Here is a 15,488-nt window from a genome sequence, read left to right as displayed (position 1 = left end):
TTGCCTAGTAATACACTCAGTTTCATGAAGTCTCCAAGATAGCCTTCCAAAGTACCTATGACAATCCCTATTTCACTGATGAGCAAACTGGGACACAGGAAGAAGGGACTCACTTACCGAGTAGTAGAAACGGGATTGGAGTCTAGGTCCCTCTAATTTCAAAGAGTTAGAAAAGCAACCAGATGAAAGGGGGGGGGGTAAGGAGAGGGAACACTGGAGGGCTGGAAAGGAGGGGGCCACAGAAGCAGATGTTAGCACCAGACTTGGGACCTGGTCAGTGAAGATGGTACTCCTGGGTGGCTCCAAGAAGTCCTTCCCAGGGCCTGTAAGTCTCAAAGCCCAGAGGTGCCCCATCCCTACCTAGTGTGGTGGCTCCCAGCCCCTGGGGGGATCCCACCAAGTCTGAACAAGGGGTGGAGAGAGAATGGGGCACCCACTTCGCCGCGGTTACCAAGTCCTGCCACGACTTGCTGGAATACCAGAACCCCAGTGTTTATGGGATGGCAAGCAAGGCCCCTTCCACCCCGCGCCGCCCTCAGGGGGCGGCACCGCGGCTGGTTCTGGTCAGCATCAAAGACAAGCAGATGGGCAGGCAGACCAGCGGGGAGACAGCGGGGGGTGGGGGTGGACGCCACCGCTAAAAGGGCGCCCTACCAAGGGACGAGCAGGGGCGACAGAGTGGGCGAGAGACTCCCCTCCCTGCCCATTAAAAGAATGGAAGAAAGGGGCCTGCGGCCCCACAGCTCCCTTCTCCCTCCCTCCCTGCAGCATTCTGAAAGGAGGAGGGGTCCTAATGGACCCCAAGCCTCCGACAGACCCATTCCCTCCCTTTCTCCTTTGTCACCACAACCTCCGAGCGAGGTACCTCTCGGGGCCGCCTCCCCTTGCCCCGACCCCAGCCCGGGCCCCCACAGGGGTCGCCCCAGCACTCACCCAGAGGCAGGCTGATCCGAGGGGCGAGCGCCCGAGACGGCGGCGGCGGGAGAAGCAGCAGCAGCAGCAGCAGTAGCAGCGGCGGCCGGCGCTGCAGCGCACCCAGCGGAGCCGGAGGCCGGCTCTCCCGGCCCATCGCGGCGCTAGGGACTCCGACAGCGGGGAGCCACGGCATCCTCCGGGCTCCGGCTCAGGTGGCTCAACTGGACTCGCGGACGGCGGCCCCGCCCCGAAGTCCGGCCCCGGAGTTGATCGTCGGCCCTCCGCCTCCGGACCTGGGAGGTGGAGCGGAGTGAGAAGTGGGGTCACGTGGGCTGCCGCGGACGCTGGCCCCTCCGCCCCCCGGCCCCGCAGCTCTCCGCCAGCCCCGTTCGGTCAAAGCTCGCCCGTGAGCGCGGGGGGGAGGGGCCGAAGGAGGAAGTTGGGCGGTTAGTCCTGCCTCTCCCTGCTCGGCTCCTGGCCCAACCCGCCCCTTCCCCCTTCCTCCTTCCTGGGCGACGGAGGCTCGAGGGGCGCCAGCTGGGCTCTCCTAGCTCGGTGCGTGCTCGGAGGGGGCCAAGCCCAGGGATCGGTAGCTGCCGAAGCCGCGGAAGCGCCGGGGCGCGCAGGAAAGCAGACCCCTAGTTCCCCGCCCCCACCTCTCAGACCCTCCCACCGCCGCCCCGGCCCCTTCCGGCGCCTTTGGGACCCTCCGTGAGCCTGTTCGTCTGGGGAAAACTTGTGGGTCTCTCTATTGTGTGCCCGAGGGTCGGGCCTCGGTCTTCCCCCCTTATCCTCCCCGCTCCCCACTAATGCTTCTAGCATCCCCTTGTCCGTAACCAAATGAACTCCGCCAAGCTCGTGCAGACTCCGCAGCTAGTTGCTTCTGCACCTTATTTCTGCACTGGGCAGTCCATCTTAGGTCTTAGCTGTGCGTTCACTACAAGCTCAGCACTTAGTCTAGGTACCCTGCGAGGTCGTCCACGCTTGGAATTCTGTCCACGTAAAGACAAACCTCGGGTCGGGGAGCTGGACAAGATTAGCTTAAGTGGGATAATAGGATTTAATGCTCTGCCAAGGAGGTGAGACCTCCACAATCTGCACGTGGCCTGGCAGGGAAAAGTACTCCCTAAGGCTGGAACCCCAGAGGCACCCACCCCCAGTCTCCTGCAGTTTGAATCCCCAGGGGCTGAGAGGAGGGTTTTCAAAATGCAGACTGGGTCCTGAAATCAATTTAGTGGATCCCGGTCAGGATTAAAAAAGAAAGAGAAACAGAATGAAAGGTATCAAAGTGCAATGATCAAAGAAAGGAGAAGTAAGCTTTGGGAAACCTGTTTTAACTTTTCCTAAATGTGCACAGGATCACAGCACAATGTAATTCTTCCTGTAGTTTGAGTCAAAAGGACTTTGAAAACCTCTGCTAGTCATTTCCATGGCAGTGGGGACAGTTTCTCCAGGAATTAGCTGCAGTGGCTGGAAAGTTCCTCTGCACCTCCAGCCAAAGTTAGCCTTCTCAGAGCCAGCACCTTTTACTCTCACCCTACTCCCAGGGCCTCCCACAGGGTGGCTGCCAGGGTGTGGGCACAGCACTCACATGGTCCCAGGTCTCCTCACTTGCAGCCAAGCTTCCTCATGCTCCATGATTTCTGTACCTCCACTATCCCAGTACCTTTCTATGGGTATGATCCTGGCCAGCAGTACCCCTTTTAAAGGGTCTCCCAGCAGTGGACACAGACTTCCACATGGGATGTGGGCAGCACCAACTACCCATAATTCTAGCATTTCCCAGGCCTTGGACACTTTACCTCTATTAATGGTGACAATCCATCATTAGTCAATGATGCTCATGCTTCTGTCTGTATGTAGGAGCTCTGTCCTAAACTCCAAATGGCCTCGACATTTCTACCAGGCTGTCTTGTCTGATAGGCATCTCAAATCCAACATGTCCCAAACTAAGCTCCTGATCTGTCCCCTCTCCTCCCCAAAACATGCTCCATCTGTATGAGCCTTTCCCATCTCATTTAAGCTGCAAATCCATCTTTCAATTGCACAGGTTAAAAACCTTAATTCCTTTCTTTTCTCTCACTCACATCCAATCCACTAGCAAGTTCATAATCTGACCACTTACTACCTCCTGGGGTCCCAGTTACCTAACTCTTTCTCCTGGATACTGCAAGGGCCTCCTAATTGGTCTCCCTGCTTCCACCCTTGCTCCCCTGCAACCTATTCTCATCTCAGCAACGAGAGTGAGTTTTTCAAAGCAAAGTCAGGGCATGGCACTTCTTTGCTCAAAACCCTCCAATGGTTCCTCACAATAGTCTGCAAGGCCTTCAGTTATCCTCATCCCATCAGCATTGCATCATCCACTGCTCTCCCCAGCTCACTCCACTGCAAGAGCACTTACAGACACTCCTGTGTTAAGACCTTTGCCCTGGCTACTCCCTCTGCCTGGAGTACCCTTCTCCCAGATAGCCACACAACTGAGTTTCTTGCTTCCTTCAAACCTTTGCTCAAAGATCACCTTCTTGAAGAATCTGAACTTCCCCCAATTCCTCTTACCCTGAGATTTAAAAAAAAAAATTGAACTACAGTTGATTTACAATATTGTGTTAGTTTCAGATATACAGCAAAGTGATTCAGTTTTATATACATGTGTATATATATTTTTTCAGATTCTTTTCCAATATCTTATTACAAGATACTGACTATAGTTCCCTGTGCTATACAATAAATCCTTGTTGTTCGTGAGATGTTTTTTCAAAGTACTCATCATCTAGGTGCCCAACCAGATTTGGGGGAGCAGGATGGGTTGTGGTGACCCTAATAAAACAATGAAAAACTAAATATACATATATTTATATATATATAACTACACACACACACACACACATATATATATATATATATATATACACATACATACACACTCATCATCTTCTAATACACTGCATGATTTGCTTATCTGCTGTGGTTTTTCTTCATTGTCTGAACTCCCCACCTGCCTTCTTACCCCCAAGAATGCTGACTGAGGAGACAGGGATTTTTTGTTTATTCAGCTTGTTAACTAACATATCCCTAGCCTCTAGAACAGTGCCTGGCAAATGGTAGGCTATAAGTGTTGGCTGAATGAATGAATGAAACCTAAGAGTCATGGAATACTGCTGGCTCATGTCAACTAATTAGAGCTACTTTTTGATATCAACTTTGGTCTAGAATTCCCCCAAACCTGAAATTATGCTATTAACTTTTCAACCTAAGCACAAGACCTTGTATTGATTTCTTTTAAATCGAATGGGTCTGGTCTAAATTTCATCCCATTGAAATAATTTTGAATATTGATTCTATTATACAGTTGGCTTCCCCTCCAAGTTTTGAGTCATCCTTAAATTTGATAAGCATTCCTTAACCTTTATTGAAGTCACTGATAAGAATATTAGGTGAGCAGTGCACCCACTTTTTGGTTTCTAAATACCACTCTCCAATAAAAGGTATCAGGACTCCTTAGAGAAATGAAAGGGAAAGTACAAAGGTGAGCCCGGGACGTTGTATTGGGCCGGAAAGCAAGGAAGTGACTAGAGACTAATGGGGTCATGTCAAAAGGATATAGGGCCAGCTCTTGACCAGACTTGGGACAATTTGAGCATCAGGAAGCATAATGAAGTAATGCATTCTAATGCGTTATAATAAAACAATCCATTAGTCCACAGTAAAACTCAGAGAAGCACAGAGGAAGAAAGAGAAGGGCTAGAAAAGAAGATTTTCTCTTTAGAAAAGTGCTGCCTGATAAATGCAGAAGAAATGGCAAACTTAGAAAATCTAGATTCAAGCAAGGATAATCAATGGATGCTAACACATTGGGTGGAAGATTGTTAGGAAACTCTAAGTCTCAAAGTCTCCTGCAGGTGACTTACGAATTACCAATGGGAAACTGTTTCTCTAAGGGAGAGCTCTGGTGTCCACCATCTTAATCAAGGGGTTGAAAGTAACATCACTGGTAGTGGGAACACCTGACATCATTTACCTCCTGATATGACTCAATAAGAAATACACAACTCATCAATCCTTGTAGCAAAAGTGTTTAACCTGGATCTAGTAATGAGGACACAATCAGATATATCCAGCATTCTACGAGATAAATCACCTAGACTCTACAAAAAGATCAACCTAATGAAAGACAAAAAAGACAGGGGAACTGTTTTAGGTTAAGAAACTAAAAAGACATGATAACCAAAGGCAATATGTGAACACTGATTAAAACCTGAAGAAAAAAAAAAAGCCATAGAGCAATTGGGAAAATTTTAACATGCACTGTAGATTAGATGTTATTATGGCATTGTTGTTCATTTTCTTAGGTATGATAATAGTATTGTGTTAGGAGAATGTCATTGTCCTTCAGCGATGCCTGCCAAGCTCTGAAGACGTGAAGTGTCATGATGTCTGCAACTTACTTTCAAATGATTCAGCCAAAACAAGTGTGTGTGTGTGTGTGTGTGTTAGAAATAGTGTGAGCATCTTTGTGACAAAGTTTAACAACTGGTTAATGTAGAAAAGTTATGGCTCTTTTTATATCAGTGTTTTGTAAATCTGGGGGGGAAATTTAGTGAGACAGGGCCAAAAATTTAGTGAGACAGAGCCCAGTGCCACTGCAGACCACCATCGGGGGTGAAACTGATCAATATCCTTTGTAGGTTGAACAATTAGCTATGTCATCTCCTAACTACACTATTCAGCCCACATTTCTTCATAGTATCCATTAAGAATAGTGTGAAAAAATTCACAAGAAACCGTATTGAAATCAAGGCACTAGCTACAGCATTTCCTTCTATCTTCTGCTTACTGATTTTCCCTAGAACAGGACCTGATGAGTGGCATGAGCTCAATCAGAATTTGTGGAGTGCCTGGATCTCCACACCAGGTAGCTCCTCAAATGGCGGCAAGGCTGGTTGGCCCTAGTGTCTGGGCAACACATGGGTCGTGTGACTGCTGTGCTGGTCTCTGAGGAGAGGAGGCAGGGAGGGGCTGATGTAGTTTCGCTTGGTGGTTAATTATATCCTGCTCATGGCTGCTCAAATGCTTCAAGTGTGTCTTATGCCACGTGGGTGGCAAGCCCCTTGAGGACAGTGACAGGTCTTGTCTTTGGAACCTCCACTGCCTTGAATGGCACTCAAGTAGGAACTTCACAGGGTGGACAAAATGAGGGACCCAACTGTTGGCCTGGAGAAGAGCCTTCTAGTCCATGCCCCCAGCACGGCAGCCTTGGCCCTGTGGGCTCCACTGCCTTCTGTTAGCGTGCTAATTTGTTCTCCCCAGAGTAGAAAACACAGGAGGATGCCTGACAGAGAAAAACCTCATTTGAGCTGATTTCCTGTGGGCTAGAGAGTGGTTCCCAAGCCAACGCCATGTCTCCCACTCCCCTTGGCCACTCTTGGATGTAGGCAAGTCTTTCTCGGCCAGAACGCTGGTGTCTATAAAGAGCTCGGGGGCAGCCTGGAAAGAGTGAATAAAAGAGACGGAGAGAAAAGCAGCGCTTCTTCTGTGCCTGCAGCCAGCAAGATGAAGTCATCATTCGCCTGGCCCTCCTTCTCGGTCCACATTCACACAGCCCTTGTCCATCCATCCTCACCCTCCTCCCTTCCCTCTCTCTGAGGTTCTCTCTCTCCTGTGCACACATAAGAAGGATAAAAATACAAAAATGAGAGGTAAAATGTGTATAGGAAGACATGCAAAGAGGCCAAACAAAACTTCTCTGTGATGAGCAATGTCAGACCAGGGGCCACATGCCTCATGGATAGACAGAAAACTTCAGGGATGACAAGAATATTTGATATCTTGATCTGGGTGTTGGTTTTCCAAGTAAATACTGATATTAAAATGTTTTGAGCTGTACACTTAAGATTTGGGCATTTTCCTCATGTAAATTTATACCTTATACCTATTATCATGAGAGGAAAGAAAAGCAAAGAGACCAAAAGGTGGAAAAGAAAAACCCAACTCACCTGTAGGATCAGGTAGAAAAAGAAAATGAGAATAGCTATAGAAAAAGGAGAGAGAGAGGGATGTAAGAAAGGCTACAGGAGAAAGAGAAAATAAAGGGAAGCATGGCTGAAAATATAAAGCAAATGAACGTATGTGCCCACTGCCTCTCTAACCTGCTCAGCACAAAGGAAAAGGGCAGTGAACTAGACACAGGGCAAGTGTCCGCAGTGGAATGGTCAAGCCAGACTACAGTCAGCCTCTCATTAATCATCTATAGGTACAGCTTCTGCCCTGGCTGCCGCAGGCCAGCCATGTCCCTGGGCACAGATGGCTCCTGCCAGGCTGCCCCCGAGCCAGGCCTGCCGCTCTCATTCCCACCCAGGGGAGCCTGGCTCTCCAGCTCCCACAGTTCTACTCTGGGAGTCATGGCTTTGTTTGCTGGTGGTGGAGGAGGGGCCTCCTGCCAAGCCCAGTGGAGCTTGAACCCAAGGTCCCACCCGCCTCGTCCTGTCCCGGAGTAGCACTCAAGCTCCTCCCGTCCCCTCCCATTCCCGGGTTCTGGCTGGCAGCTGCCCAGCGAGGCCTTGCAGACACGCACTGGCTGCGGCCCAGCTCCCCAGGCCTTGGCCCCCTGCCACCATCCCCTCGTAGCCCTGAGCCCTCCTCTCATGCCAACCTGCAGCTGCAGCTCCCCACCCTGCTCTGGCTGGGCGTGCTGCTGGTGTCTCCTCCCCAGAGGCTGGGCAGCGGATCAGCTGCAGCATCAATACATTTTGATGAGGAAGTGACACCAGCTGGCACACCCTGTGTGTGCTTTTAAATCAGCCAATGACTTCCAGATCCCAGGGGCCAGAGCCTCCCTGGGGCAGTGCCCTCTGTAGCAGAGGGCATCCACAGGGCCAGCGCCAATACTGCCTTCAAATCTCACAAGCAGCTTTTAACCAGGGACTGGCAATAAATGCAAATGGCCCATCTCTGTTCCCAAAACCATACTCCCCTCCACTGGTCCCTTGTGTGTTTTGCGCTACTAAGTGTTTAGAATCCAGGGGTTAAGCACATCAGGTCCTCCACCAGAAAGAGACTCTCAGCACTATCGGTTATTCTGGGGACTGCGAGCAAACCACACAATCTTTCTGAACCTCGGCTTCCTCATCTGTGAGACGGGAGCACTGACAGGACTGCATGGGCTGTTAGGAGAGCCGATGAGACACTGCACACAAGGCGGATGCTCAGTGAACAAAGCCGTGCTCATTGTGTAACTGGTTCACCTCACCCACCTGAAAGTGGCCGTGACCATCTTAGATGCCCAACCCTGAGGACCCCCTTCTGGGCTCTCTCCTCAGGTCCAGCCGCCTCCTACAAGCCCAGTGCTGAGACTGCAACTCTCACAGGGAGAAGGAACCGGCCCGCCCGGCCCAGGCCCCAGGTGTGCCGCTGCGGTAAAGAGCCCGCCGCCGTCTGCCCAGAGCCACCCCCGCTGGAGCCTGTTGGGGCCTGAGCTGGCCACTCCCTGGGAGGAGATCCCCCTGCCCCACAGGGCTGTGGTGCAACCAGCAGGGCTCAGCCTGTCCCTGTCCTGGCACGGCAGAGCACGAAGTTGCCACCGTCACACCCCTGCCCCCAACACAAGTTCAGGAAGGATGCAGGCCTGCTCCCCGAGGGGGCCTGGAGAGCCTGGGTAACTGGCCTGGCTGATGCTTGGCACCTGTCATCCCAAGAGGCACAATTACTGCTCAGTGATTCTCTTTCTTCTGAAACCACTATAGCCACTCACAGGTGAGAAGTAGATGTTCTAGGCCAGGTAAGGATGAGAAACAAGGAGCATAGTGTCTAGACGAGAGTCTGGTTCCTAGTTTGGCTTATCAGACCTGAAGGCCCTCCATTCCCAATATCTCAAAAAACCAGGAATCTTCTTCTCCATTTGCCACCAAGTTCTTCTTCCTTAAATTCCACTGAGCCCCAGACCTCTGGCTACTGCTACCTGAAGGCCAAGGCCCTTCTTCCACCCCAGGGAACAAACCTTCCTTTCCAGAGGACAAGGCTTTCCCTCCCAAAGAGGAAGGGCTCTCTGACCCCTGTAGTTTCCCGGTCACTTAGGTCACCTGATGGCTACTACTGTGTCTCCCAGACAGAGTCCTGCTCTTGGTTTCTGCACTGCCTGCGGAGAGTAGGCCTAGACAGGTGAGCCCATCAGGTCGAAGATGGACAGGGGTGTTCCACTGATTTCCTGTGGCTCTAAAGACTGCTTGGATAGGATGGAGGAGGCAAGCACTACCTGTGCTGGTGTGCCCGCTTGCCACTCTAAAGCAATGGCACCAGGAGACAACACTGGCAGAAAGCTGGTAGGAGGACGGGACCAAAGATTCATGCTTGGACAAGGAACTTACACACCAGCCTAGGCCTGAGACTCCTGGGACTCCTGGCAGCACCGCTTATGTGCTGTGACTGGCATCAGGCTGGAGGACGCCATGAGGCTCTGAGTGGGCCCAGCTTGGCTCTAGCAAAGGAGGGGGCTCTAAGGGGCCTAGACCTGGGGTCTGACCCACCCAGTCCACAGGGTCTTCACAACCCCCCTGAAAGGGAGCAGACCCACCTTGCTTCTCCCAAGCTCTCTTTCTATGAACGCTGCCTTAGTTCTTTTGTTACAGCCTGTGAGTAGTGGAGCAGAGCAGGAAGCAACTTAACCCCAAAGGTCGGCTCCAGTGAGCTGTGAACCCCAAGAATGATAGGCCATTTCTGATGAGAGGGATCAGAGCTTTCATCTGATTTCAGAAGATCACTGCTTCCCCCCAAAAAAGTCAAGAATCATTTCTTTGAAGTATGCTAATCTAAACATTCAAACATTAGCTTTTATCAGGTAAAAAGAAACTATACCTCATTTAGGAGTAGTTATATAATCTTGACATGAATTATTTGGCAAACTATTCCACCTAAAGCAAAGTTGACATTTATAAGGCTAACATTTATTGAGCGCTTACTATAAGTGAGCCACTGTGCTAAGCTTTTTACATTCAGTCATTTATTTAATTCTCACAAGAGAGTGAATAGGAATTACTATATTCCCACTTTATAGATGAGAAATTGGGGCACAGAGAGGTTCAAGGACTTGCTAAGTAAGGTCACGTAAGTGGTAAGTCAGGGCTAGGACCAAAACTTGGATCTAACTCCAGAACCCACGAAGATACTCTATCTATAGTTAGAATTTCAGCAAGGGATTTGTCTCAAGTTATAGCCATCCTCCTGTTGAAAATATAAGCTACTGTCATTTCTTCCCTTTCTCCCTCCCCTCTTCTTCCCTTCCTTCTTTCATTCACCCAACAAATATTTCTTGTGCACTTGCTGCCTTGTAAGCATTGCTGAAGGTGAAGGAAACTGACATGGTTCTGCCTTCACAGATCTTGCAGTTCATCAGGATCCCTTCAACTCTTCCTTCCAGAGAATACCTGTCCTTGTCCACATTTCTTTAGACACTTTCATTCATTCATTCCTCTGTGTCCAACCAAGATAGTGACCAGAGCCAACTTGGCAGCGCTCCAGAAGTGCCCCAGGCTCTGCAGGCTAGAACCGTGCTGTTTTCAACTGATTTCCAGAGTTGCTCCTCTCAGCTCCCTCTGCACTCTGCTCAGATATCTATTAAGGCACTCACAATGCTGTGGTGAAATATTTACACACCACATCCTTCTCTTTCCATCTTTTCTACAAGCCCCTTGAGTTCAGGGAGTAGGCCTGCCCAACTCAGGTTTTTAATCTCCAGTGTAGAGCTTGGAAATAGCAGGCACCCAGCAAATGTTTACTAAATGAGTTTTCTGCTCTAGCTGACTCTCAAATCATTTTCAAATGATTCATTCGAGTGTTTCTTCCTGGATCTCTTTTTCCACCTTCCTCTAAATCTTTTCTTCTCACTGATGTGGGAAGTCCCATTTCCCTGCTTTAGGGCAGCAAAAGGATTTCTCATTCCCACAATCTCAACAGACTTGTTGGCTTCAGAAGAGATGGTATTTTGGAGAGCTGCTGAATGCTTGGTTCCTGGGGATTTATTTAGGGCAAGCCTATCAGATACTACATTAAAGTGAGAGCCCCTTTTAAAAAAAATAAATAAATACAGAGCCCCAAGGCACAGGACATATGCACTAGGGAGAGGCTCTTTCAGCTTTCCCCAAGGCTCCAGCTCCATTCCCCATTCTTTAGTTCACCTGCTGCCAGTGTCCTCATCTTTAGATCACCTGTCACCAAAAATTTGATCCCCAGGTTGCAAAGAGACATAGCCTAGATTTCCCTGAGCTTCAGTAATATAATCACCAAAGGAAAGAGTCATGGCCTGGAAGTCAGGAGACTGAGTTCAAATCCTGACCTTCCCAAATCACTGTCCTCTTGGGAAGTGACTTAACTTCTCTAGATCCCTATGAAAATGAGAGGGTGGGACCGGGTAGATTTCTAAATCTTTTCCAGTGCTAAATCATCTATGGAAAACAAGTTTGTTTGTTTTTTTTAAAATTGTGTGCTTCCCTGTCCTTATGGTATACGATCCTTACAAGAATCCTGTGGTTCATAAACCAAATGACATACTCACAGGTGAGGAAATGTGAACAGAGGTTGATAGTGTTACCCAGGTGACCCCCGAGTTTTTTCCCAGACCAGAATGTCTCCAGAGAGACCACTAAAGCAGCCTCACTTCCAGCACCCTGACTTCCTTTCCCTCCCAACCATACATACACTATGTCACTCAGAGAGTAGAAGCTAGGACAGAGTCTAACTCAAAGGTCATACCCACTACCATTCTGAGGAGGGGCCCAGGCCTTTCCCAAATTCCAGACGATCTCCCTCCAGGGCCAGGATTACTGCCTCTTAGTGGCAGGTTTGGCGGAGAGGCCCCGGGTGGCAACGGGAACGTGAGCCCAGCCTCCTGCGCTGCCATGGCAACAGGCTCCCCCAGTGGCGGGCGCCGGTGCCCATCAAGGCTTGCAGATGGCGCCCTCTTGGGAGAGGGGCCCGGCGGGAGGTGGGAGGCAGAGGCAGCGGCCGCCTCAGACGCCCTCCTCGGTTTGTCTCCTCCCGGGGCCGCGGCTACGTCCCGCCCAGTCCCCTGCGCCTACCTGAGAGTGTCACGGCCCACTTCCGACCACCGCCCACGACAGGGTCACCTCTGCGCGGCGGCTCGGACCTTCTTCCCGTAGTGTCCCCAGACCGTCCCTGCCTCGAGGCCGGCCCGATGCACTCCCGAGGGACCTGGGGTGTCCCGCGAACACTCAGTCCAGCGCGGCGTCCCCGGAAATACTGGGCGGCGGCCAAGCCCCGCCCCGCTGGTGTTTATGGGAATTCTCCGGAGGCGCCCTCCGGGACTTGTCCGCTGTCCAGCGGTCCCCCACCACTGCCCCGGGCGTTGATTGCGACTCTAGGCTCGCTACTAGTCTCAGTCGGGACCTGTCTCCACGACGGCTCGGCGGCCCCAGTAGTTCGCTTGGTCTATGGGGCTGCCCCCTCCTGACCTTGGGAGCCCCAGCCTGGCCTGAACTGGGCCCGGTAGAGCGCAATCTCACTAGCTGGAATCCAGCGGGCCGGGGTTGTCATTCTAGGTCTGTAATTGAACCATACCTGGGGCCGTTTGCCTGCGCCTGCATAGTAAAGCCAACTACCTCTCAAATGGCTGTGTTACCTAGGGCGAGTTCCTTACCCTCTCTGTGCCTCGAGTTCTTCATCTGGAAAGTAGGCCTCAGAACAGTAGGGACCTCACAGGGCTGTGGTGAGAAATGTAATTATGCAGGCACACACCTGGCACATGGTCAGCTCTTAATAATGGTAGTATTGTTTACAGTAAGAAGCAAGTGAGAGCGGAGCATTAGAGCCACCCGTCACGAAACCACCCACATCTCCGCCCGCGGTAAACGCTGCTCACCGCGTCCCTTAATCGGCAATGGGCCACGCTGTAGGAGTGAAACAAAACGAGGAGATCTGCGGGAGGGGTGAGAGATACGGTTATAAATATCTAACATTTATCAAGTGACCTTGGCTCAGCCCTCTGCAGCCTTTGCCTCCTGGCTTGCCTATCTTCCAGGAAAGCAACAGCAGCTCTCAGGAGGTTCCTGAAACAACCAGTTCTGGGCGTGTAAGCGACTGAGCTGGCCAGAGCTGGACAGTCAAGGGGCTGGTGAAACCAGAGGCCAAGGACCAGCCTCTTCCCAGGACAGGCTAGGCTTAAAGCCCACTGTTCCTCGGCTGCCTCTCTTCTAGGAGGGGGCTAAGGGACTGCCAAACTCCGCGGAGGGTGCTCTCCCATAGATGAAAAAAGGTGGTTCTTTTGTTGTCTGTCTACAAAAGTGAACACATATTTACTACAGTAAAGCTTCAAAGAAAAAAAAAAAAAAGATACCCTCCCAGAGGCCACCAGTGTTAATATTTTCTAATACTTTTTTGAGATACAATTTTCACGGAGTCAAGTGCACAAATCTTAAGTCTATGAGTGTTGGATAAATCGGGAGTTCGAGGTTTGCAGATACTTACTACCATATACAAAATAGATAAACAATTTCCACTGTATAGCACAGGGAACTATATCCAATATCTTTTAGTAACCTATAATTAAAAAGAATATGAGAAGGAATATATATGTATATGACTGACTGAAGTATTATGCTGTACACCAGAAACTGACACGACATTGTAAACTGACTATACTTCAATGAAAAAATAATTTAAAAAGTAAATTAAGTCTATAGGTGTTACTATTTTGGAGAATATCCTCCTGTCTCTTTTCTATGCATAGTTATACGTTTACATTTTTTTAGCCAAAAGATTATTTAGTACATACTCTTTTGTGACTTTTCCCTAGGACAGCAATATATCACAGACATTTTCCCATAACATTAAAAATTCTCACATACCTTCATTTTTAATATATATCTATCATGTGATGTAGCATACATTTTTAACCAAGTCTCTACAGTTGGACATTTAACTTGTTTCTAATTGTTCATTATCCTAAGTAATGTCCGGAAGAGCATCCTTATCAATAAGCCTTTACATTCTTCCTCAATCATTTCCCTTTTGTTCTTTGTATTCTTCCTTCCTCCTCCAAGTCTCCAATTAGTAGTTAAACATACTGTGTTTATAGCTAAAGTAGTGCACTTGTGCAAATGGCTTTTAAAATAGTCCAATTGTTTTATTAGCTCTGCCTTCCAAACCACCCTCTGCTGGGGGTGGGGGTGGGGGCAGGAGAATATGCAAAAATCAGTACTTCCTGCACGTGGGTCACGTAGTGTCTTGCTGAGCACCAGCTGCTCAGAGGAGCTCCTGGAATCTAGGCCCATTGTGGGGCCTCAGAGCTCCAGAGGGCTTTAGGTGACCCTGACCCTTTCTGTCTCCAGATCAGCCCAAAGCCCCCAGGAAAGAATGCTGTCCACATCCTCCCCTCCCCACCTTCTCTGTCTCCACCATCTTTTCTTCCTTCTCCCTCCTCCCTTTTCTGCCTCTTCTCCCCACCCCCTTTTCCTGCCTCTCCTCCTCATCCAACCTTCTTCCAGCCTTTTATTGAAAAAAAGGAAACATCTTTAAGGTATTGAAAAACGACCTTATCTTTAATGTCTTCAATCCCCCTCCCTTTCCTGGCTGTGGGACCTCAGGTGCAGAGAGGCTGGAGTTAATCACCTTCTCAGTTCACAGCACATTATCTGCACAGGGTCCCTTGATTAATGTGGCTGTTCTTTTCCTTTTATCTTTCTCCTCCAACCCCTCCCCCCATAAGCTACCATTTTACGTTGCTTAATATATGCTTTTGTTCATAAGCATTCTTGCAAGATGTATTGGAGAATTGTACCCGTGTACTTTAAAAAAAAACTTTTTTACTTTGAAATAATTATAGACTCACAAAGTTACAAAAAATAGTACATTGTGTCCCATAAGCACTTCATCCAGCTTCCCCCAATGGTGACATCCTCCCATTGCAGAACAATAGCAAAACCAAGAAAGTGAAATTAGTGTAATACTGTTAAATAGAATAGAGACCTTATCATTCAGTTTTCACTTGCCCTTATTTGTGTGTATATTCTATGCTATTCAATCTTTTTTTAATTCTTATTTTTTATTGAAGTATAGTTCATTTACAATGTTAGTTTCAGTTGTACAGCAAAGCAACTCAGTTATACATATACATAAACATTTTTTTTTTCAGATTCTTTTCCATTACAGGTCATTACAAGAAATTGAATATGTTCCCTGTACTATACAGTAGGTCTTTGTTGTTTATCTATTTTATATATAGTAATGTGTATCTATTAATCCCAAACTCCTAATCTATCCCTTCCCCTGCCTTCCCCTCTGGTAACCACAGTTTGTTTTCTGTGTCTCTGAATCTGTTTCTGATTTGTAAATAAAATTTGTATCTTTTCTTCTTTTTTTTTAGACTTCATATATAAGCAACATCATAGGATATTTGTCTTTCTCTCTCTGACTTACTTCGCTTAATATGATAATCTCTAGGTCCATCCATGTTGCAGCAAATGACATTATTTCATTCTTTTTTATGGCTGAGTAATAGTCCATTGTGTATATATACCACCTCTTTATCTAGTCATCTGTTAATGGACATTTAGGTTGTTTCCATGTCT

At 48.7% G+C, this 15,488-nt stretch overlaps 1 protein-coding gene across 1 annotated transcript in view; it reads right to left on the bottom strand.

Annotated features, from left to right (window-relative positions):
- The window catches only part of SEMA4B (semaphorin 4B), a 34,420-nt gene extending 22,254 nt beyond the window's left edge, over window positions 1-12,166 (bottom strand). Inside the window, exons 1-2 of the mRNA XM_072950775.1 lie at window positions 11,982-12,166; window positions 934-1,208 (exon numbers count right to left, since the gene is read on the bottom strand). Coding sequence (XP_072806876.1) covers window positions 934-1,108 — 175 coding nt within the window. The 5' untranslated portion in view covers window positions 1,109-1,208; window positions 11,982-12,166. The remainder of the gene's footprint in view (window positions 1-933; window positions 1,209-11,981) is intronic.
- Window positions 12,167-15,488: the final 3,322 nt, after the last annotated feature.

The sequence above is a fragment of the Vicugna pacos genome, chromosome 27, assembly GCF_048564905.1.
Source record: "Vicugna pacos chromosome 27, VicPac4, whole genome shotgun sequence".
In the NCBI taxonomy this organism is placed as follows: Eukaryota; Metazoa; Chordata; class Mammalia; order Artiodactyla; family Camelidae; genus Vicugna; species Vicugna pacos.
Note: the sequence above shows the minus strand (reverse complement) of the source record. Positions and strands in the feature narration are given on the sequence as shown.